At 42.8% G+C, this 25872-nt stretch overlaps 1 protein-coding gene across 1 annotated transcript in view; it reads left to right on the top strand.

The window, feature by feature from the left end:
• Nucleotides 1-25334, top strand: part of LOC124596467 (UDP-glycosyltransferase UGT5-like) — a 59713-nt gene extending 34379 nt beyond the window's left edge. Inside the window, exons 6-7 of the mRNA XM_047135610.1 lie at nt 540-735; nt 25194-25334. Of these exons, the coding sequence (XP_046991566.1) occupies nt 540-735; nt 25194-25334 (337 nt within the window). The remainder of the gene's footprint in view (nt 1-539; nt 736-25193) is intronic.
• The last annotated feature ends 538 nt before the right edge of the window (nt 25335-25872 follow it).

The raw sequence follows: 25872 nt of genomic DNA on the forward strand, positions 1-25872 counted from the left end.
TATGTGACATGACTGTTTGATCCTGCACAGCTGAGCAAACTATGTACTTGTCATCTTGGGTGCAGTCACATGGGAACTTTGCATGGTGTTGAGTATGGCCCTCCTGAACCCATCTATTCCACATGACAATCAATGTATCTTGACCAACATGAGCAGTAACACAGGTGAATGATAAACCACTATCTAGCCGCTGTTGAATTGTAGCATGTGCTCATCAACATTTCTCATTCTTACATGAGGCGTAACACACCCTCCACACAAACAACATTAAAATGTGATTTCTGAATTAAATGCCTGCTGCATAATCTTTCCTTGTATATGGAATGTACACACCATTTCTCCTACCTACTTTACATGGCTTTGCTGAAATGTTAATCATTTGTATGTAGTGCAGTTCATCCCAATCTGTTGTTTCTTCCTTTCAGCCGTCATGGTGTTAAAATTTCAGTGGCTAGCCACGTGCATTACCCTTTCGGTACAAAGGTCAGTGTGTCTCAAGATGTGAACTTCATGCAGCTTGAACTTTTATGATGTTTCAGGTACCGGCAGCGTGCAGCAGAGCTGTCGCAACTGTTCCATGACCAGCCCCAGCAGCCTCTGGAGCACGCCATCTTCTGGACTGAGTATGTGTTGCGGCACGGTGGTGCAACACACTTGCGCAGTGCAGCACTGGACCTCTACTGGTGGCAGCTGGCATTGCTTGATGTTGCAGCAGCCGTTGCAGTCTGCATGCTGGTACCAGTGTTGCTCTGCCTCTTTGTGGTTCGCAGGTGCCGCCGAAGGCATGCTACACCAGAAGTCCGTGCCGAGTCAAAGAAAAAACTGCAGTTGTGTAAATATAATCAAAACATATTGTCTGTATGCCTCACCATGCTAAGATAGCAATTTTGTGACACAGTGTTACACGCTGAGGATGGAGTGGTAAGCTGAATGTAAAACATAATAAATATTTTTATCAAAAAGTACCCTTTTTCATTATCTCCATCAATATGCACTTCAAAAGATGTCTTTTGTGAACATTAATAAAAGGTTCATAGCCAGTTTGTTGTCACTAACTTTGAACAGATGCACTACATGTAGTTGAGAGCTTGTGAAAGGTTTCCTCTCCGGATATGTCTACGATACAGCTAAAATGGTTGATGGTAATAGTCCTGGGATTACAACCTGATAATAAATTCAGTTGGAAGGAGCATAACACCAGACTGGTGAAGCACCTACACAAATTATTATTTGCAATGTGGATGTTGTCGGGCAGAGTGATATAAAAATAAAAAGAAGCCAGCATACTTTGCTTACTTTAACAAAATCAGAAATGCCACCATTTTTGATCTTTAGAGTGTAAAAGAAGGCCTCTGTGACTGTGGATAGTATTAATATGTCTTCCTCCAACATGCTAGACGTCTCGCAGCTATTAGGGAGGGAGACCAACTGATGAAAGCTTTGGTTTGTAGTTACTACTAGAGAAGATACTATCATCACACCTTAGCAAAGGATCTGGCAGAGAACCCAAAATACTTCTGGCTGTATGTAAAATTACTAAGTGGATCTAAGGCTTCCATTAAGTCCCTTGTTGACCAGTCTGATGTGGCAGCTGAAGTTAGCAAAATGAATGCCAAGGTTTTAAATTTCATGTTCAAGAAATCGTTCACGCATGAGAACCATACAAATATACCATCATTTGACCATCGGACAGACTCATATATGGACGACATAGAAATAAGCATACCTGGCATAGAGAAGCAACTTAAAGATTTGAAATCAAATAACTCACCAGGTCTGGATGGAATCCCAGTTCGATTTTACATAGAGTGCTCAACGGCATTGGCTCCGTACCTAGCTTGCATTTATCATGAATCTCTCTCACCCAGCACAAAGTTCCAAGTGACTGGGAAAAAGTGCAGGTGACTCCAACGTATAAGAAAGATAAAAGAATGGACCCACAAAACTACAGACCAATAACCTGAACTTCTGTTTGCTGCAGAATCCTTGAACACATTCTCAGTTCGAATATAATGAACTTTCTTAAGACTAAGCAGCTTATATCCATGAATTAGCATGGTTTTAGAAAGTATCACTTGGGTGAAACTCAGCTTGCCCTTTTCTCACGTGATACATTGAGAACTACGGATGAAGGGCAACAGACAGATTAATACTTCTAGATCTCCAGAAAGCGTCTGACATGGTGCCCCATCGCAGGCTATTAACGAATGTATGAGCACATAGAATAAGTTCACAGATATGGGAGTGGCTCGAAGACTTCTTAAATAATAGAAGCCAGTATGCTGCCCTCAATGGTGAGTATTCATCAGAGACAACGGTATCGTCAGGAGTGCCCCAAGGAAGTGTAATAGGACCACTGTTGTTCTCTCTCTATATATAAATGATTTGGCAGGCAGTGTGGGCAGCAGTCTGTGGTTGTTTTCTGATGCCGTGATGCCAGTAAGGTGTCAAAGTGGAGTGACTGTAGGAAAATACAAGACGACTTAGACAAAATTTAAAGTTGGTGTGTTGAATGACAGCTAGCCCTAAATGTGCAAAAAATGTAAGTTAATGTGGATGAGTAGGAAGAACAAGCCTGTAATGTTCATATACAGTATTCCTACTGTCCAGCTTGACTCAGTCAAGTCATTTAAATATCTGGGCGTAATGTTGCAAAGCGATATGAGATGGAATGAGCATGTGAAAACTGTGGTAGGGAAGGCAAATGGTCGACTTTGGTTTTTTAGGAGAATTTTAGGAAAGAGTGGTTCATCTGTAAAGGAGACTGCATAAAGGATGGTGGTGTGACCTATTCTTGAGTACTGCTCAAGTGTTTGGGATCTGTACCAGGTCGGATTGAAGGAATACATGAAAGCAGCTCAGAAGAGGGCTGCTAGATTTGTTACCGGTAGGTTAAAACAAAACTTAAATGTTTTGGAGATGCTTCTGGAACTCAAATGGGAATCTCTGGAGGGAAGGCAGCATTATTTTTGGGAAACACTATTCAGAAAATGTAGAAAACTGTCATTTGAAGCTGACTGCCAAACAATTCTGCTCCTGCCAACAAAGTGTTTCAAATTGTTTACTTCAAGCGCAGTTCCGACCCAGATGCCCTGTAGCGTGCATTCTACTGACCGACACCATTGCTATTTGCAACTTGAATGGTGTCGAGCAAAAGCTCTTTGGAGGGGAGTGTGGAGGTTTGGTGTGTTATTTGATAAAGCTGGTTCTGCCTCGTTGCCAGCGATGGCCGTGTGCTGGTTAGGAGGAGGCCAGTGCTAGACACAGTGGTCCTACACCTGGAGTTATGGTATGAGATGCTATATTGAATGATAGCAAGAGGACTCTCGTGTTTGTCTCATGCACCCTGGCTGCAAATTTATACGTCAGTCTGGGGATTCGACCAGGTGTGCTGCCATTCATGAACAGCATTCCAAGGGGCTGTTTTCCAGCAGGATAACGCTCGCACACGCATTGCTGTTGCAACCCAACATGCTCTACAGTGTGTCGACATATTGTCTTGACTTGTTCGATCACAAGATCTGTCTCCAATCGAGAACATATGAGATATCATTAGACGACAATTGCAGCGTCATCCACAACCAATATTAACCGCCCCTATATTGATCGACCAAGTGCGACAGGCGCGGAACACTATCCCACGAAACTGACTTTCGGCACCTGTACTACATAATGCATACACGTTTGCATGCTTGCATTCATCATTCCGGCTGTAATTGGAATTCTTGCACTGACAGGCCCGACCGCATGATAGGTGTTACCAAATACAATAATACAATGGCGTTCCTGCCATGTGTTTTCTCGGCAACAGACGGTTTCCAGCGACATGCAGTGACTGTAACTCTTGCACTGATTAGCCCATCCGCATGTCATGTGTCACTGAATACAATAATTTCATAAACCTGAAAATGAGATGTTAAAATCCCGAAACCTGTTGTGGTTGGAATAAATAATTTGTACAACTGACGCGAATCTCTCTAAATTAATTATCTGTGCCGACTCTGTTCTATTAGACAACGCTGACCCAGTTTCATGGAATCATTTGCGTAACTTAAGAGACTGACACACCACGTTTTTCAGTACCATTACTGACATCAAATTTCGTAACATAACCTACTTCAACTGATGGCGTGTTTTGGATTTGCTCATCGTGACTAGTGTGCTGTTTTTAATATGTATGTTGTATTCTGTTCTGTACGTCAAGTGGTGTACTTTAATTGTGTGTACACGTGCATTTTATTACACTGTATTATTTGTGGGCACATACAGGTATAGTGCCACATCAAATGACGCCACACACACTAAATGTGACAACACAACAAACTGTCCGCAGCTCGTGGTCGTGCGGTAGCGTTCTCGCTTCCCGCGCCCGGGTTCGATTCCCGGCGGGGTCAGGGATTTTCTCTGCCTCGTGATGACTGGGTGTTGTGTGCTGTCCTTAGGTTAGTTGGGTTTAAGTAGTTCTAAGTTCTATGGGACTGATGACCATAGATGTTAAGTCCCATAGTGTGCTCAGAGCCATTTGAACCACAACAAAATACAGAGTTTCTTTTATGGAAATATTATTTGAAGGTTTAATGCCTGCAGTGCGAAACACACAAATAGCAGTGTGAAGCACTGCACTAGCTCGCGTGTTAACAAAATATCTCAGGTTCTTCTTGCATTGTAATTTCATTGAAATTATTGCTACTTTAATGTCATGGGTTCCCGCAGAGAAATATTGTGTGGCATGGTTACCATTGATCATTTCGGAGTAAGTTAATTTCTGTGAATTTATGTGGCTGAGATAAAAGACAGCCGTTATGCGGCAACCACAAGGATTTAATGAATCTTAGCAAATAAATTAAAATAATAAATTAAATAATATAATTAAAATGCGAAATTTGTAAGTTATTTCCTCGGCTCTGTGCCGTTTAATACTGACAAAATTCAAATAAGATGTTACGGCCTCGTAAATGGCCGACGACAATCAATCATAGGCTCGCACTGTATTGCGCGATCTGATACTCTGAAAAAAAAGTTATTACTTTCCTAACATGTAGGGATGCTAAGGATACACAAGTAAATGTTTTAAGAGCAAGTACACACATATATTTAACCAAAAGGGAACGTAAATACACTTACAATGTATTTCACATCTGCCCTCGTCCAAGATCAAGACCAGAGTAAGTAATTGCATCAAAACACTGGACTGTTTCACAGTTGTTAATATTTTTAACATAGAACGAAGAATAATAAATCGATATTGTATTTAAATACAATAACGTTGAATGATAATGTTTTTCCATCATTTTTACGTACGTCTTTCACGAATCACAAAAGTCTTAATGCACTGCACTGTTCGTAATTCCATATGAATAAATATTGTTCTCCTCAGGGCAACCAGTGCATTAGGTTATTACTTACATGTAGTTTTGACGGGACATCCTTGAAAATAGGGGGTACCTTACAGGTTCACAACCTCAAATGCTGCATGCCTTTAAAAAGACCACCATCTTAAAACGCAATTGAAACTAGGTTTATGTAATATTACTCATATTCTCTTAAGTAGTTTGTAACAGAAAACCTTTTATGCTTCAAAAAAATAATAAATCCTTTCAACACTCTGCTCCTTTGTACTTAAGGAATTTTCACCTGTCTGAGATCTCTAGCCATTTTATTTCACGACATGGGCAGCCCTTTGAACGCTTATACCCTTTCAGGAAGAGCTGAGTGTATCAAGAGTGATGCTCATGGGAGGTGAATAGTTAACCAAAACTGCCAGGTAATCACCAAAACGATCTAGAGTGCAATCTGTTCCTCAGCAATCAGTTGTCATAGAATGTCTTGCAGTTCGATACTAGACTGTACTCAACAGCTCACATGTATGTAGCATTTAAACTGCTTGCTTGACCATTACTTTATTTTGACCAACAACCCCAGCAAAATTTATGTCTTTGTTTGCAAATAACACACATATCTCCATGCATACTTACTATTCCTTCTATCTCCATTATAATACTTAGGAACCCAATGAAGAAAAGATAAAATATTCTATTAATAGTTCTTTGCATAAAGAGCATCTAGTTAACTTCTAATCTGGTCATTTTCAAATCCACACTTAAATAAACCTGAGTGGTCATATAGTTTTGCTAAGAATCATTAACTTTCGTTGTGATTTGTTAATTCTACTATTTCATTAGGGGTTTGAACAAAACTTAACTTACAGGGGATAGGCAAAATAATGTGAACAGTGGGAGTAATGAGATGGTTGTGTTTGATGGTCAACAACGCAGGTAATGCACGTGTTGCGCTGGACTGTATGTGTTCAGTACGGACCGAGCTAGGTTAATAATTGGCTCCTTTTACCGACCTCCCGACTCAGCAGCATTAGTGGCAGAACAACTGAGAGAAAATTTGGAATACATTTCACATAAATTTTCTCAGCATGTTATAGTCTTAGGTGGAGATTTCAATTTACCAGATATAGACTGGGACACTCAGATGTTTAGGACGGGTGGTAGGGACAGAGCATCGAGTGACATTATACTGAGTGCACTATCCGAAAATTACCTCGAGCAATTAAACAGAGAACCGACTCGTGGAGATATCATCTTGGACCTACTGATAACAAACAGACCCGAACTTTTCGACTCTTTAAGTGCAGAACAGGGAATCAGTGATCATAAGGCCGTTGCAGCATCCCTGAATATGGAAGTTAATAGGAATATAAAAAAAGGGAGGAAGGTTTATCTGTTAGGCAAGAGTAATAGAAGGCAGATTTCAGACTACCTAACAGATCAAAACGAAAATTTCTGTTCGGACACTGACAATGTTGAGTGTTCATGGAAAAAGTTCAAGGCAATCGTAAAATGCGTTTTAGACAGGTACGTGCCGAGTAAAACTGTGAGGGACGGGAAAAACCCACCGTGGTACAACAACAAAGTTAGGAAACTACTGCGAAAGCAAAGAGAGCTTCATTCCAAGTTTAAACGCAGCCAAAACCTCTCAGACAAAAAGAAGCTAAACGATGTCAAAGTTAGCGTAAGGAGGGCTATGCGTGAAGCGTTCAGTGAATTCGAAAGTAAAATTCTATGTACCGACTTGACAGAAAATCCTAGGAAGTTCTGGTCTTACGTTAAATCAGTAAGTGGCTCGAAACAGCATATCCAGACACTCCGGGATGATGATGGCATTGAAACAGAGGATGACACGCATAAAGCTGAAATACTAAACACCTTTTTCCAAAGCTGTTTCACAGAGGAAGACCGCACTGCAGTTCCTTCTCTAAATCCTCGCACAAACGAAAAAATGGCTGACATCGAAATAAGTGTCCAAGGAATAGAAAAGCAACTGGAATCACTCAATAGAGGAAAGTCCACTGGACCTGACGGGATACCAATTCGATTCTACACAGAGTACGCGAAAGAACTTGCCCCCCTTCTAACAGCCGTGTACCGCAAGTCTCTAGAGGAACGGAGGGTTCCAAATAATTGGAAAAGAGCACAGGTAGTCCCAGTCTTCAAGAAGGGTCGTCGAGCAGATGCGCAAAACTATACACCTATATCTCTGACGTCGATCTGTTGTAGAATTTTAGAACATGTTTTTTGCTCGAGTATCATGTCGTTTTTGGAAACCCAGAATCTACTATGTAGGAATCAACATGGATTCCGGAAACAGCGATCGTGTGAGACCCAACTCGCTTTATTTGTTCATGAGACCCAGAAAATATTAGATACAGGCTCCCAGGTAGATGCTATTTTTCTTGACTTCCGGAAGGCGTTCGATACAGTTCCGCACTGTCGCCTGATAAACAAAGTAAGAGCCTACGGAATATCAGACCAACTGTGTGGCTGGATTGAAGAGTTTTTAGCAAACAGAACACAGCATGTTGTTATCAATGGAGAGACGTCTACAGACGTTAAAGTAACCTCTGGCGTGCCACAGGGAAGTGTTATGGGACCATTGCTTTTCACAATATATATAAATGACCTAGTAGATAGCGTCGGAAGTTCCATGCGGCTTTCCGCGGATGATGCTGTAGTATACAGAGGAGTTGCAGCATTAGAAAATTGTAGCGAAATGCAGGGAGATCTGCAGCGGATAGGCACTTGGTGCAGGGAGTGGCAACTGTCCCTTAACATAGACAAATGTAATGTATTGCGAATACATAGAAAGAAGGATCCTTTATTGTATGATTATATGATAGCGGAACAAACACTGGTAGCAGTTACTTCCGTAAAATATCTGGGAGTATGCGTGCGGAACGATTTGAAGTGGAATGATCATATAAAATTAATTGTTGGTAAGTCGGGTACCAGGTTGAGATTCGTTGGGAGAGTGCTTAGAAAATGTAGTCCATCAACAAAGGAGGTGGCTTACAAAACACTCGTTCGACCTATACTTGAGTATTGCTCATCAGTGTGGGATCCGTACCAGATCGGTTTGACGGAGGAGATAGAGAAGATCCAAAGAAGAGCGGCGCGTTTCGTCACAGGGTTATTTGGTAACCGTGATAGCGTTACGGAGATGTTTAATAAACTCAAGTGGCAGACTCTGCAAGAGAGGCGCTCTGCATCGCGGTGTAGCTTGCTCGCCAGGTTTCGAGAGGGTGCGTTTCTGGATGAGGTATCGAATATATTGCTTCCCCCTACTTATACCGCCCGAGGAGATCACGAATGTAAAAATAGAGAGATTAGAGCGCGCACGGAGGCTTTCAGACAGTCGTTCTTCCCGCGAACCATACGCGACTGGAACAGGAAAGGGAGGTAATGACAGTGGCACGTAAAGTGCCCTCCGCCACACACCGTTGGGTGGCTTGCGGAGTGTAAATGTAGATGTAGACTAGGCAGCAGTGCAGGTTGTTTACGAGTAGTGCACACTTCGTATTTGCTTTGAGAGGCCGAGATCAACGTGTAATTAAAGATCTAACAGCGTTCCCAAGAGGGCAGGTTGTGGGCGCCCGATTAGCTGGAGCATTAGTAACCAAGACAGCCAACTTATCGAAAGTTTCAAGAGTAACTGTTTCAACAGTCAAGACAGCCTATGCAAAAATGGAAAGACATCATTCTGTAAACGTAATAGTGGGTGCAAATCAAAACTGAATGACGGAGATAGTCACACGCTAACACGAATTGTGTCAAAACAACACAAAACTACGGCGGCTAAGGTGACTGCAGAGCTCAATAGCCATCTTCGAGACCCCGTATCTATCGACACTGTCCGCCGGGAACTCCATAAAGCGAATATTTATGGAGCAGCTGCCATACCGAAACCATTATTGACGACAACCAACGCAAAGAAGCGTAAAACACAGTGTCAGCAGCATAAATCCTGGACGGCTGATCAGTGGAAACACATTATATGGTCCGAAGAGTCAACGTTTTCGTTATTTCCAACATCGGGCCAGGTTTACGTCTGGAGAACGTCAAAAGAAGACTACAATCCTGATTGCTTTATTAAAGCGGGTTATCATGGAGGTGGAAGTGTGATGGTGTGGACAGCTGTATCATGGTATTCTGCTGGTCTAATCATTACTCTCAAAAGCCGCGTTACAGCCAACGATTATGTGAACATTTTACGTGATCAGGTGCACCCCATGATTCAAATGTTGTTCCGCAACAATGATGCCATGGCAGCTGCAGGTGGCTGCTCACGCCGGTACTAGTGATGTGTGTCACATTGGATCAGAAGAGATTCTCTCTGGTTTCGAGCGGCTAACAGAATAGGTAAAGGCTGCCAGTCTTGCTTGCTAGATGAAGGCAGAGCTGACCATTTGCAGCATAGTCGACAGGACCGACGGCGGACTTCCGGTACAGAGTCGAGTGGAAGGTCTGAATCAAAGGTTCAGACGGTTCTTCGACCGTGTAGGCCCAGATTCCTCGACTTGCGCCAAAGGGTGGTTGGGTTTCGGGTTCCGCTGAATAGGTCAGGTGTCCACAATACGCAGGAGGCGGCTACACGGGTAGCAGGGGCTGTGTGGCGTGGAATGGGCATTTTTTAGGTTAGAGCGTCTCGGGAAAACACGAAGGGCTTCAGTCACAAAGGATGCAGGCCGAACAAAGGAAGAACGTAGATGCAGGAACTATCGTATAACAGTTGTAAATTGTCGTAGTTGTGTTGGGAAAGTACCAGAGCTCCAAGCGCTAATAGAAAGCACTGATGCTCAAATCGTTATAGGTACTGAAAGCTGGCTAAAGCCGGATATAAGCTCATCCGAAATTTTTGCGAAGAACCTAATGGTGTTCCGAACGATAGGCTAAATACGCCTTGCCGGTGGCGTGTTTGTTGATGTTAGGAGTAGTTTATCTTGTTGCGAAATTGAAGAAGATATTTCCTGTGAGTTATTAGGCCAGAGGTCATTGTTGGCAACCGGAATAAAATAATAATTGAATCCTATTACCGACCTTCCAATTCAGATATACAGTTGGTGACTTTAATTTACCCTCGATATGTTGGCGAAAATACATGTTTAATTCCGGAGGCACGCATAAAACATCATCCGAAATTGTGCTAAACGCGTTCTCCGAAAATTATGTCGAGCAGTTAGTTCATGAGCAAACGCGAATAGTAAATGGTTGTGAAAACAAAGCAACAAATAGTCGTGCGTTAATAACGAGCATCAAAACGGATTCAGGGTTGTCGTAGCGAGACTAAATATTGTAACCCCCAAATCCTCCAAAAACAAACGAAAAATATACCTACTCAAGAAAGCAGATAAAAATTCACTTGACGCCTTCCTGAGAGACCATCTCCACTCCTGCCAAATTAATAAGTGTAGACCAGATGTGGCTTGAATTCAAAGAAATAGTATCGGCAGAAATTGAGAGATTTATACCAAATAAACTAACAAACGACGGAGCTGATCCTGCTTGGTACACGAAACGGGACAGAACACTGTTGCAGAAATAACGAAACAAACATGCCAAATTTAAACAGACGCAAAATCCCCAAGATTGGCGATCTTTTACAGAAGCTCAAAATTTAGCGCGGACTTCAATGCGAGATGTTTATAACAGTTTCCGCAACGAAACTTCGTCTCGAAACCTGGCAGAAAATCCAAAGAGATTTTGGTCGTATGTGAACTATGTTAGCGGCAAGAAACAATCAATGCCTTGTCTGCACGATAGCAATGGAGATACTATCGAAGACAGTACTGCCAAAGCAGAGTTACTAAACACAGCCTTCCCCAATGCCTTCACAAAAGAACACGAAGTAAATATTCCAGAATTCGAATGCAGAACAGCTGCCAACATGAGTAACGTAGAAGTAAATATCCTCAGAGTAGGGAAGCAACTTATATCACTTAATAAAAGCAAGTCTTCTGGTCCAGACTGTTTACCAATTAGGTTCCTGTCAGAGTATGCTGATGCATTAGCTACATACTTAACAATCATATACAACCATTCGTTCGACGAAAGATCCGTACCCAAAGACTGGAAAGTTGCACAGGTCACACCAATTTTCAAGAAAGGTAGTAGGAGTAATCCATTTATTTACCGGCCCAGATCATTAACGTCAATATGCAGCAGGATTTTGGAACATATATTGTGTTCGAACATTACGAATTACCTCGAAGAAAACGGTCTATTGACACACAGTCAACATGGGTTTAGAAAACATCGTTCTTGTGAAACAGAACTAGCTCTTTATTCGCATGAAGCGTTGGGTGCTATTGACAAGGTATTTCAGATCGATTCCGTATTTCTTGATTTCCAGAAAGCTTTTGACACTGTACCACACAAGCAGCTTGTAGTGAAATTGCGTGCTTATGGAATATCGTCTCAGTTAAGTGACTGGATTTGTGATTTCCTGTCAGAGAGGTCACAGTTTGTAGTCACTGACGGAAAGTCATCGAGTAAAACAGAAGTGATTTCAGGCGTTCCCCAAGGTAGTGTTATAGGCCCTTTGCAGTTCATTATCGATATAAACGATTTGGGAGACAATCTGAGCAGCCGCCTTACGTTGTTTGCAGATGACGCTGTCGTTTACCGACTAATAAAGTCATCAGAAATTCAAAACAAATAACAAAACGAATTAGAAAAGGTATCTGAATGTGCGAAAATTGGCAGTTGACCCTAAATAACGAAAAGTGTGAGGTCATCCACATGAGTGCTAAAAGGAATTCGTTAAACTTCGCTTACACGATAAATTAGTCAAATATAAAGGCCATAAATTCAACTAAATACCTAGGAATTACAAACAACTTCAATTGGAAGGAACACATGTTGCGGGGAAGGAAAACCAAAGACTGCTGTTTATTGGCAGGACATTTATAAAATGTAACAGATCTACTAAGGAGACTGCCTACACTACGCTTGTATGTCCTGTTTTAGAGTACTGCTGCGCGGTGTGGGGTCCTTACCACTTACGACTGACGGAGTACATCGGAAAAGTTCAAAGAAGGGCAGCACGTTTTGTATTATCGCGAAATATGGGAGAGAGTGTCACTGAAATGATACGGGATTTGGGCTGGACATCATTAAAAGAAAGGCGTTTTTCGTTGCCATGGAATCTTCTCAGGAAATTCCAATGGCTAACTTTCTCCTCCGAATGCGAAAATATTTTGTTGACACCGACCTACATAGGGAGAAACGATAACCACGATAAAATAAGGGAAATCAGGGCTCGTACGGTAAGATATAGGTGTTCGTTCTTTACGCACGCTATACGAGATTGGAATAATAGAGAATTGTGAACGTGGTTCGATGAACCCTCTGTCAGATACTTAAATGTGATTTGTAGAGTATCCCTGTAGATGTAGACGTAGATATTTCAGGAAGATAATGCACCTATTCACACAACCAGGACAGTACAATCGCGGTAGTAGGAGCGTGCAATGAACTGCAGCGTCTTCCCTGCCCAGCACTTGAACATTATCGAACCCTTGTGGGCAGTATTGGAGCGCGGACTCCGGAGAAGACTTTCGCCTCCCTCGTCACTACGAGAGTTAGAAGAGGTTCTGATCGAAGAGTGGCATAACATTCCACTGGAGACTATACAATCATTACATGCCAGTACTCCAAGAAGAATCGCAGCTGTATTACGGGCAAATAGGGGTCCAACCCCGTATTAATAAACCATTACCAAGTAAATACAGATGTTCACATTATTTTGACTATCCCTTGAATGTTCACAAGTACACATCAATATTATGTTAATGACATATCACATGTTTCATGAAAGAACTTAACTCTACACTTACTTTTACATATCCATTCACACATGGATGTTTACCCACTTATCATACTACAATGGAGAATCAATTATCTGGATCTCAGTAGTTATATGGATTCGCAATTACCCCAACGTCGACCACAAGCAAACATCTTTATACTTTATTTCGTGCTGCCTGGACATATCGTGGCACTACATACCTGGCACTACCCGCCCGCACTCACCGCAATCCGCGAGTCGCTTATTTAATTTTTGTTTAAGTTAGACAGTGCGCCTTTCGTTAATTTTTGAGTTAGGCAGTTGCCAACCACTGCTCCGTGTCATGTGTCTGCTGAAAAAGTCAAAATGCAAGAGAATGGTGTTATAACTTAAAGATAAAATGAACATTTCAGATTCATTAAAAATAAAGGAAAACTGGTTGTAAGTTAAGTGATAAGTATGGCGTAGGCAGTCCATTGATAGGTGAGATTAAGGCGAATCCAGTTTTGAAGTACACCTTTAAATTTGATGGTAAAGATGGGAGTAAACACTGAAAAGTGATGATGAAACAAAAAAAAATGAGATTTTGGAAGAAGCTTTGTATTGGTAGTTTTTACAAAAACAATCAACTGAGCAACTGGTCCTTTGCCCTGTTAGTAGGCACTAGAATTAAACAAACAAATAGGTAGTGATGAATCATTTGTGGCAAGTGACAGATGATTGTAGAGTTTTAAAATCTTGTCATGGAATTTGCGAAGTGGAAATACAAGATGAAAAACTGTCAGCTGATTGAGATGCAGCAAATTATTTTAAAGGTGGTTTTAAAAAAGAATTGGTCGAAAATGACTATTTCTTGGATTTTGTTAACATTTTTCATGAAACCGGATTAAACTGAAAATCATTACTATCAAAATCCTTAGCTTCTCATCAAGAGAGTTCAGCTCTAGGAAATAAAACTAATAAAGAGTGAGTAATAATATTAGTTTGTACAGGCCCTACTGGGACCCATAAAATGCCTTTGCTCATTCCAAAAATATCAGGGCTCCTATAATTTCAAAAAACAAAAAAAGTACATGAATGAACACTGATATATTCATTGATATACACACAATTTTATCTCTGAAGTAAAAAAATTTCAAAACGTAACTGACAAACCAGGAGAAGTCCTACTTCTACTGAATAATTTGCGAACCCATCCTTCTGCTGACCTGTTAGAGCAGGGCTTCACAACATACGTGCTCGCGGAGCAAGTTGTGAGCAGCAAGGAGCGAGCATGGAGCAGTGCGAGCACGCTACCCCCACTACCGGACCAGAGCGGAGAGTGGGGAGAGTCATGTGAGGCACACAACAGCTGCCGCCAGTCAATGTAAATCCGCGGCCGCCTGTAGGGATATCACTCATGAATTATACTGCGACAAATGATACACGTGCCAGATAATTTTATTAGCTTAGTGTATGCCTCTACATTCGTATTAATTTGTGAACTGTTACACAATAAAAGGTGTCACTGAAGTGTGGGATTCTCGGTTATCTTGTACTTTTTGCCCTTTACAATTGCGTTTATGTTCGGAGTAATTGTTCTTGTGCATTGTAGGCGCAGCGTGTAGTTTAAATTTCGATCAGAAAATGCGTTTCTCAGGCGTGTCTTGTTACATTTCATTGCAGGGAACAGTTGTTCACAAACATACGTGGAACCGAACATTGATATTATTGTAACCGCCAGTTTGTGCAAACGAGGAAATCTATCCTGAGGGAAGTGTCTGTAGAATTCCAAAATGTTTTTCTTGTTCTGAAATTTGTCTCTGTATTCTCTGTCACACTGCAGGTCAATAATTTCTAGTTGCAGCTCAGGACGAATCTCTTCAATATTCGCTGACTATGGAGAGGAGAACAGATCAAAATCACTGTCTAGTGCTGTCAGATCTTGAAAGCGTTGATCAAATTCGTCCTTAAGGGCAACTAAACTATGTGAATAACGTTCACAGTTTTTGTGAACATCTTGCATGGATGGTAATTTAGGAAAATGAGCTAGATTTCCTGTTTCCAGCTGACTCACCCAAAGTGTCAAAAATGGTTCAGATGGCTCTGAGCACTATGGGACTCAACTGCTGTGGTCATCAGTCCCCTAGAACTTAGAACTACTTAAACCTAACTAACCTAAGGACATCACACACATCCATGCCCGAGGCAGGCCAGACTGTAGCGCCTTTAACCGCTCGGCCACTCCGGCCGGCCCCAAAGTGTCAATTTCATTTTAAAAGCTCGTATCCGATCTATGAAACGAGTAATTAGCAGATCTTTACCTTGTAGTGAAATGTTCAAAGCATTCAGATGGCTAGTTAAATCTGCTAAGAACGCGAGATCACATTTCCATGAAGGCTCTTTCAGTTCAGGAACACACATGTTATTTATTTCCATGAACATATTTATCTCATCTAATAGGCAAAAAAATCGATTTAATAATTCGCCACGACTAAGCCAGCGGACCTCGCTGTGATAAGGCAGGCTACCATACTGGTTTTCTACATCCTCAAGAAAGCTTTTAAATTGTCTGTGTTGTAGCCTATGCTTCCTTATATAATTGGTTGTACGAACAACAACACTCATCACATTTTTTAGAGTGATACTCTTTGCACATAAGTTTTCCTGGTGGATCACACAGTGAACGCCCCTTATTTCATTCGGCACGATCAATTTTTGCATTTTCTCCTTCAACAGCGCAACGAAACCTGATTCTTTCCCTGTCATCGCTGGTGCACCGTCTGTAGACACTGAAACTAAAGAATTCCACGACAATCCTATATTTTCAACACTTTCTTCAACACTACTTAAAATATCACCTCCAGTTGCAGTGTTCTTCATGGCTACTACATCGAGGAGCTCCTCCCTCACCTGAAGATCTCTATTAACATCTCTAATAAATATGACAAGCTGTCTGTTCCAGTGATATCAACACTTTCGTCCAGAGCTAGAGAATACGCCATAAAATCTTTACAGATATTTGCAAGCTGGCTCTGGACGTCGTCTGCCATGTCCTGTATGCGACGCATAATGATCATGTTAGATAATGGCACAATCAGAAACTGTTCAACTTGAGATGGACACAAATGTTCCGCTGCAGCTACCAAACACTCTTTTATTAAATCGCACATCAGTGAAGGGGCGCAGGGATTTTGCTAAAAGCAAAGCAATTTTGTAACTCACTCTGAGAGCTGCCTGTTGATTTTTCTTCGTCGTCCAGATCTTCTTCGGATAGCTTCCTTTTAAGTTTAATAACTTCCTGTGCACGATCTGGTCCATCACATTTTCCACTTCCGTAGTCTTTCGCGTGGTACGACATATAATGTCGCTGCAAATTAAATTTCCTAAAAGAATTCAGCGTTTTGTGACATACTAAACATTTTGCAACTCCATCTTTTTCTGTAAACAGATACAATTCCTGCCAATGGCGGTTGAACTGCGAAAGCATCGTTGGGGTTACACAACGGCGACTTGACGTGATTCTTAACCAGCGAAGTGACTGTTAGAGCTGATCGTAGTACTTTAAACGTTACACAGTAGGTGCGAATTCAATGGGCATGCTGCGGCCCTATTCAAACGTGCGCGCGCATTTCCCCTCCCTCCCCTCCTTTCCTACTCCGCGACCTTGCACCTGCTCGCGAGCACATGCCTGAGCAGACCCGAGTACTCGCGCTCAAAACCGGCCAGTTGTTAAGCCCTGTGTTAGAGAGATAGAACGCCATGTTTACAGCACAATTGTTGCCTTCTAATGTGACGTCCTTGAAGCAACCAATGGATCAAGTATCATTGAAATGTTAAAATGATTTTATAGAAAACTACTTTTAAGTAGATTGTTATCTGTTGATGAAGATAATATAGAAATCAATTTGTCATTTTTCAATCGAATGAACATAAAGGAGTGCTGTTATATGTTGGTAGATGAGTGGGATTTTATTTAAAGGAAGATTTGGAGCAAAGCTTGGAGCAGGATACTGAAATGGAAGCAGGAAAATGCAGTAACCGATATGAATGATTCTGTTTTGGGTTAAATAAACGAGCTAAGAACAGACATATAAACACATCAGGAACGTTATGCTGATGACATGGAAGAGTGGCCCACTTGTGACAGTAATGATCAAGGTTTTCAGATTATGGGAGTCGCCAGAAGAACATCTGTGAATGGACAGTGAAGTCCAGCATTACTCTGTGGCGACAAGTGCACGGATAACCTGCTTTACTCTTTGATTTTTATGACTGTTCTCTATATTGACTTAGATATTTCAGTTGATTGGTGTTTGAGCTCAAAGGAAAAAAGAGTTATTGCTTGACTACTTCGCTAGATCTCTTTAGTAGACAGAGATAAGCTGTAGTTAACTAAGGTGGTGATACCGTACATTTAATTCCGTTGTAGGAGAACAAATGCAGCACCGTTCAGTATCGTCTACCGCAGAGCAGGCTTGCGGTGACAGATATCGACGTTGCTCGGAGGCAAGGCAGGCACCTACAAGAAGAGCAAGGAAGACGGCAACATGTCTAAGGAGCTATCTAATGGTACCATCGTCGCTTAGTAAACAAGGCGACACGGTGCACATCACCCGGCACTCACCCAAATGGCGACAGCGGCCGGCGATAGGATCCGCCCGGTCGCGAGTTCGTGGTCCAGCGCCTACCACTGCAAGTTGAGAGCGCTGAGGGGTAGCTACTGGTGAGTAACCTTTCTTCTTTACCCTCGCTGTCCCATCGACTTTTTGTCACAGACGTTAAATGCGGTCGTGATTATCTAACCCGACTCAGGTTCGGACGTCAGTGCATTGTCTGTTAGAAGCTGCGACGTGAAGCGTCCTCCATCTCAAAGCTCGCAACAGCAAACCAGACTTCAACAATGACTTGTGGGAAACGCCAGATAAACCTAGACCTCGGTTTACAACATAGTTTACCGTGGACTTTCGTGATTGCACTATTGGGTGCGGATTTCTTACGAGGGGCATTTGAAAAGTCCGTGCAAAAATAAAAACTACTTACATGTTTGGGGTAAGCCTTTTTTATTTTTCGACATAGTCTCCTTTTAGACTTATACATTTCGTGCAACGCTGTTCTAATATGTTGATCCCGTCCAAATAATAGGAATTGTCCAAGTCTGCAAAATAACTATTACTTGCTGGAATCATCTCCTTGTTTGAATAAAATCTTTGTACCACCAGCCATTTCTTCAAATTGGGGAACAAATAGTAGTCCGAGGGAGCCAAGTCTGGAGAACAGGGGGGATATGAAATGAGTTGGAATCCTCTTTCCATTAATTTTGCGACCACAACTGCTGAGGTGTGTGCTGGTGCGTTGTCGTGATGGAAAAGGATTTTTTTGCGGTCCAATCGCCGGCGTTGTCCTTGCAGCCTTGTTTTCAAAAGGTCCAATAAAGATGAATAATATGCACTTGTGATAGTTTTACCCTATTCCAGATAGTCGATGAGGATTAACCCTTGCGAATCCCAAAAGACAGTCGCCATAACCTTTCCGGCCAAAGGAATGGTCTTCGCCTTTTTCGGTGCAGATTATCTCTTGGTAACCCATTGTTTAGATTGTTGTTTGGTCTCAGGAGTACAGTAATGTATCCATGTTTCATCCACAGTGACGAAACGATGCTTGAAGTCCTGCAGATTCTTCCTGAACAGCTGCAAACAATCCTTGCAACACTTCACACGATTCCGTTTTTGGTCAAACGTGAGCAATCGTGGAACCCATCTTGCGGATAGCTTTTTCATGTCCAAATGTTTATGCAAAATATTATGTACCCGTTCATTCGAGATGCCCACAGCACTAGCAATCTCACGCACCTTAACTCTTCTGTTATCCATCACCATATCATGGATTTTACAATGATTTCTGGAGTTGTAACCTCCACATGGCGTCCAGAACGTTCAGCATCACTTGTGCCCATATGGCCACGCCCAAAATTTTGAAACCATTTATAAACTGATCTAATCGAAGGTGCAGAGTCAGTGTAATGTTTATCAAGCTTCTCTTTAGTCTCCTGAGGCGTTTTGCCTTTCATACAGTAATGTTTAATCGCCACACGAAATTCATTTTCGTCCATTTTTTGACAATCACTCGACTTCTTTGATTCACACTAATGCCAAACACAAAGAAATAGACCAATATGGTTGAAACCTGGTGTGCATTCTTTTCAAAGATGCTACTAGCTAAAGATGACCTCGATACGCGCCGGTGGTGCCATCTCTCGGGCTTTGCACGGACTTTTCAAACGCCCCTCGTATTTGAAACTTCCTGGCAGAGTAAAACTGTGTGCCTGACCCAGACTCAAACTCGGGACCTTTGGCTTTCACGGGCAAATGCTCTTGGGGTAGCTCGGATGGAGAGCACTTGCCTGCGAAAGCCAAAGGCGCCGAGTTTGAGTCTCGGTCAGGCACACACTTTTAATCTGCTAGGAAGTTTCATATCTGCTGCAGAGTGAAAATCTCATTCTGCCCCTCGTATTTCAATATGCAGTTGAAGTAGCTATTGACTCGTCGAGCATCTGGCGGGATACGCAGTGCATTAAATGCACCCTAGGAAGAGGTTCTCTGACTACGTTTTATGACCGGCAGGGGGGGGGGGGGGGGGAGGGTTCGCGCCACTCGTAGCAAACTCAGCAAACTCCGTGCCGTGTGCGCACAGAGTTAAGCACAACGTGGTTCATCACATCAGGACTACACCCGGTCAGTCAGTGTCTCAGCGCCCGTGCAGGTTACCTCTTGGTCGTTTCGCCGCAGCGAAGGCAGAATTCGAAGAAGTTTGCCCTCTGAATTCGCCCGTAAGTCCGACTGCCCGTAGTCATCGCCACTTCATCTAGTAAAGAGGAAAGACGGGACATGGAGCCGATGTACCAGGTGTAGAAGTATGAAACCGGAATTTCCCTATAGATAGTGCTAGCCGTGAGTGTAGGGCCCGTGAGACTGCGTCTGCAGCGCCATCTGCTTACTGTAACTGCTGACGACGAATGTCAACACACAGTAACCCAAGTTCCATTCATCGATATCTGTTTCAAACCCGTAAACATGTCGAGTTTTGTGCCCGCAAACTACGATTTGCGGACAGCATTGGTTTTCTGTTATCATTTGAAGAAAACTGCTGCAGAATTGCATCGAATGCTTGTCGTAGCTTTCCACTAACGTGCTCTTGGGAAAACATACTGTTTCGAGTGATTCAAAAAATTCAGAAGTGATCATATTGACGTGAGACACGACGAGTGCGGGAAACCATCGAAAAAAATTCATGTCGACGAATTACGGGCCTTATTGGATGAAGATGATACTCAGACTCAACAGAAACTCGTCGAACAATTGAATGTGTTGCAGAAAGCCGTTTCTCTTCGGTTGAAAGCTATGGGAAAGGTGCAGAAAGTCGGAAGATTGGTTCCACAGGAAAAATGAAAGACAGCAAGTAAATTGGAAGATGTTTTGTGAAATGCTGCTCGCCAGATACAAAAGAAACCCGTTCCTCCATCAAACAGTGACTGGTGATGAAAAATGGATATACGAGAGTTGAATGAAAAGTAATGCCTCGACCTTCGTTAATTGGGTATGGATTTTAATAAATCAAACGCTTAAATAATCCTTAGAATGTGATCTTTAATTACCATTATTCACTTTTCCACATAATCACCGGTCAATTGGATACAGTTTTCTGAAGTCGCCACAGTTCTCTCAACGTCTTCATCAGAAGCATAATGATGTCCCCACACATCGTCTTTCATTATCGGAAATAGATGGAAGTCAGACGATGCTAAATTTGGACTGTATGGAGGATGTCGTACAGTGGTGAGATTCTGTCTCTGAAGTTCTGATACGGTGGCACGTGAAGTGTGTGGTTTGGCATTGTCATGCTGCAGGAAAACATTTCCCTTTTCCTTTCGGACCCTTGTTAGCCGTCGTTTCAGAGATCGCAGCGTTGTGCTGTAACGCTCTGAATTTATTGTGTTCCATAATCAAGAAAATCAACATGGATAACACAATCTGCGTCCCAGAACAACGTGACCATGATTTTTCCAGCTGAGGGCTGCGTCTTCAAATTCTTTTTCTGGGACGAGCCTTTGTGTCGATATTCCATAGACTGACGTTTCGCCTGCGGGTCGTAATGGTGTACCCAGATACGTCTCCTGTCACAATTGAATGGAGAAAGGCGTCACCTTCATTCTCGTAACGTGAGAGGAGATCCTGGCAAATTTCAAGTCTGTGTACTTTCATTTCAGGAATCAGCATCTGGGGTACCCATCGTGCACAGATCTTCCGATAGCCATGTAAAGCAATAATGTGACCCACATGTTCTTGTGAAATGCCGACCGTGCTTGCAGTTTCTGTCTGAGTGATAAGACGATCGTCCTGAATCAGTCTTCAACATTTTCCTTGGGAAACTCGGTGGTTGCTGTCACAGGCCGTCCAACTCTTTGTCACGGTCAAATGTTCCCGCCTCATCTTTAAACTTACTCGCCCAACGACGCACAGTACTCACACCAACACAATCACCATAAACTACTTTCATTCTCTCATGAATCTACTTTGGGGTGACACCTTCTACTGTCAAGAATTCAATGACAGCACGTTGCTTAAATCGCATTGACCTACCATCTGCGCAGGGTTCCATACCTTACACTGTAACAACACAACCGTTCAATTGCTTCCCGCCAACTGGAGCTGTGCAGAAGAGGCTATGGAACAAACCAGTACCTGTCGCATACCAGTGCTGCCAACTGTTGAAGAGTTACGAAGGTAGAGGCATTACTTTTCAGTTAACCCTCGTACTTCGAGAATCCTAAGCGTCGTAAATCATGGATAAATCCAGGCAAACCATCGACATCCACTGCAAGACCAAATGGCTTTGGAAAGAAGACAATGTTCTGTGTTTGGTGGGATGAGAAGAATGTCATCTATTATGAGCCGCTAAAACCTTGTGAAACGTGTTAACACTGATGGCTACCGACAGGAAATGATCGATTTAAATCGAGCATTACCTGAAAAACGACCGGAATATGGAATAAGGAAAGTCGTATTGCTCCATGATAACGCCCCATCAACGCAATAAAACGGGTCTTGGTGTTCAGTTGAGAAATACTATGGCATGCGGCTTATTCTACAGACTTGACTCCGTCCGATTGTCATCTATTTGCATCACTGGGACACGCTCTCGCTGATTCAGGTCGTATGAAAAAGTACGAAAATTGCTCGCTGACTGGTTCGCTTCAAAAGAAGAACTCTTTTTTATTCGCGTGGCGTTCATAGCCTGTCAGAGAGGCGGAAGAAATGTGTAGAATATTGTTTATCAGTTTCAAACAAAAGAGTGTGATTATTGCAACCAAATACCGGTTTCATGCTTCTAAACCTGTAAGAGACTATCGGGCACTTAATACACGTACCATTCCCGATCGTTATCCGATACCACATATCAGGGATTTTACGCTCGCGCTAGCATGTGCGACTATTTTCAGCGTCATTGATTGCTGGAAAGCATATCACCAGATACCGGGCGCACCTGCTGATATACCGAAGACGGCTGTCACGACACCATTGGGCTTATTCGAATACCCCCGCGTACCGTCTGGTTTGAAAAATGAGGCACAAACTTGGCAACGGTTTGTCGACGAACACGAACTGCATCCGAAGACAGTTTACCAGCTTCTTGATGCATACGGCATTTCGGTCGCTGAATCAAAGTGTTTGCTTCGACGATGTCAGGTGCCATTCTTGGCATACTCAGTGACAGCAGCCGGCATTATCCCACTGCATGATAAACTTCTCGTTATCGAAGACATGGCTCACATCGTCGATTATCACCAACTTCGCCGGTTCCTTGGAGCAGTTAATTTCTACAGACAACATCTGTCTAATGCACCGGTCATCGAGGCAACTTTGACGTCAGCACTAGCCGGCAACGACGCAGTGGGCAAACGACCTTTGCAGTGGACACCAGAGATGTTGACGTCATTCGATAAGATTATGGCGTCTCTACGTCAGGCAATCATCAGGCACGCCCGGTTTCTCAGGCGTGACTGGCAATTGTTGTGGATGCTAGCCAGCAAGCCATTGGTGCAGCTCTACACCAGCATGTCGAAGGCATCTGGCAGCCCCTGGGCTTCTCCCGTAAGCTTACGTCGACACAGGTTAAATGGAGCGCTTACGACAGGGACTTGCTGGCAATTTACGAAGCTGTCAGACACTTCCGGCCGCAAGCGGAAGCCAGACCATTCACGGTTTTCACAGACCACAAGCCGATTACTTTCGCCTACAGTAGGAACAAGGATGGCTGCTCACTGAGACAATTTAGATAACTTGAATTCATCACCCAATTCACCACAGACCCGCAGCACATAAAAGTAAATGAGAAAGTCCAGGCGGATTTCCTGTTTCGGTTGGACTCGATCTCTCATGCTACTGACTACAAGGAGTTACCTGCTGCGCAAGAGACAGTCCAACACCTCGCCGAACTCCGTTGCGGCAGTACATCTGCTTTACGTCTGCGGCGAATACAACCTGCTGGTGAACGTTTCCGAGTTTGGTGCGACGTATCACAGGGGAAACCGAGACCTTTTGTACCTGAAATTGGGAGGGCAATAATTGACAGTATCCATGGGATGGCTCATCCGGGAATAAACGCCAGCGTCAAACTGATGACGGACAGATTCGTGTGGCCAATATAAAGAAGGACTGGCGTAGTTGGGCAAAAACGTGCTTAGATTCTCACAGGACCAAGGTTGGACGACATGTGCACAAAGCGATAGGAGACCTTCCCCTTACGACGCAACGTTTCACACATGTGCACATGGACATCGTGGGACCTCTCCTGCCGTCGGAAGGATACCGTTACCCCCTCACAACAGTGGACCGCTTCCCCAGATGGGCGGAGGCGATTCCATTATCGGACGTGTCCGTGGAAACGGGGGCACGGGTATTTCTTTAGTCGTGGATCGCACATTTTGGCTGCCCTTTACATGTCACTACAGACCAGGGGCGTCAAATCGAATCGACGCTGTTCTCAGAACTGGCCAACCTCTGCGGTTTCCACCATCATCATACCACGGCTTACCAGCCAAGCAATGGAATGGTGGAACGCTGGCATGGAATGTTAAAAACAGCTTTAATGTGCCACACGCAATCTTGGTCGTCAGCTTTTCAGCTATGCCACTGGTTTCTTTGGGCGTACAGCATTAAAAACGGATTTAGGAGCATCCACTCAGAACTGGTTTGTGGTGAACACTTAAGACTGCCCGCAAAATTATTCGCTGATGAAACCGGAGGACGACAGTCCGAATTGCCTTATGTACTGCAAATGGTGAGAGATCATATGACCGGACTTCGCCCGTCCGTCGTCTCGACTCATGGTGCAGTAGCTATGTTTGCGCACAAAGATCTACTGTCATGTACACATGTGTTGCTGTCAAGTCGCCGCTGCAGACCCAATATTCTCGTCCTTGCAGACTGCTCTCCTGGGGCGAACACACCATGCATATAGATCAAAATGGGAAGAGCCAAGAGGTATCGTTGGAACGGGTCAAACCTGCACATATGTTACCGACCGAAGAGGAAATACACGCTGGACACGAAGTGTTGCCTTCCACACAACTGGACACGGACAACACCGTCTGGGCGCCACAAGAGGAATGTTTCCTTCACTGCCAGCACCGAAGGCTGCGGAAGTTCAAGCAACGCCTTCAGTACACACTAGGCGTTGGGTGGAATATAAATTCCCCCACACTCCCTGAGCTCCGCTCTACCATGGGGGAAGGGGTGGGGAGGGGGGCTGTGTGTGAGTCGTCAGAAGAGCATCTGCGAATGCGCAGTGAAGCGCAGCATTATTCTGTGGCGATAGGTGCACGGATAATCTGCTTTACTCTTTGATTTTTATGACAATTCTTTGTACTGACTTAGATATTTCAGTTGATTGGTGTTCGAGCTTAAAAAGCAAAGAGTTATTGTGTAACTACTTCGTTGGATCTCTTTGGCAGTCAGAGAGAAGCTGTAATTGGCTAAAAGATCATGGCACATGATGTAATTATTGAAAATATATTACAGGCAAACAAACAGCAGAAAATGCAAGAAGATGAAACAGAAGAAACCGTAGATGTAGAAAATGATGGAGAATCATTTCATGCAGAAGTATTTCAAGCCCAAGGAACAGCTTTCAAATTGTTCAAAAAATGTGTGATACCATGACTTTACTACAATTAAAACACTTTCGTGATGTAACAGCAATGAAGAGAAAAAATCGTTCGTACCAAATGACCATTACCAAATATTTTAAACAAAATTAAGCTACAGTGACTGTCCCAAGTTACTTTTGTCAGGTATTTCACGATTAAGGTTGCAGTATTTTAGTAACTTAAAGAAAAAATGTACCTACATACAAAAATGTTGTTATAATATCATAATAAAAATTGATTTTTGTTGATTTCAATAAGCTTAATTTTTTGTTGTTGTTTTGAATAAACTTCTAAATATGATTAACCCTAGACAGATGACCATATGACAATATGCGTAGAAGATAACCATTAGTGACTGAAGTAGGTTATCTTTCTAGCATAAATAATACAGATATTCCTTTTCTTAATACATTCAGTTATCTGGATTTTTTTGTTATCCAAATGGCCTAAGACAACAATTAATCTGGTTAATCAAGTCTCCACTGTATTCATTTCTTCCTGTGAAGCTTACTAATTATAATATCTTTTCAAATCGATATGGGCATGTATTT

The sequence above is a fragment of the Schistocerca americana genome, chromosome 1 (genome assembly GCF_021461395.2).
Source record: "Schistocerca americana isolate TAMUIC-IGC-003095 chromosome 1, iqSchAmer2.1, whole genome shotgun sequence".
NCBI lineage: Eukaryota > Metazoa > Arthropoda > Insecta > Orthoptera > Acrididae > Schistocerca > Schistocerca americana.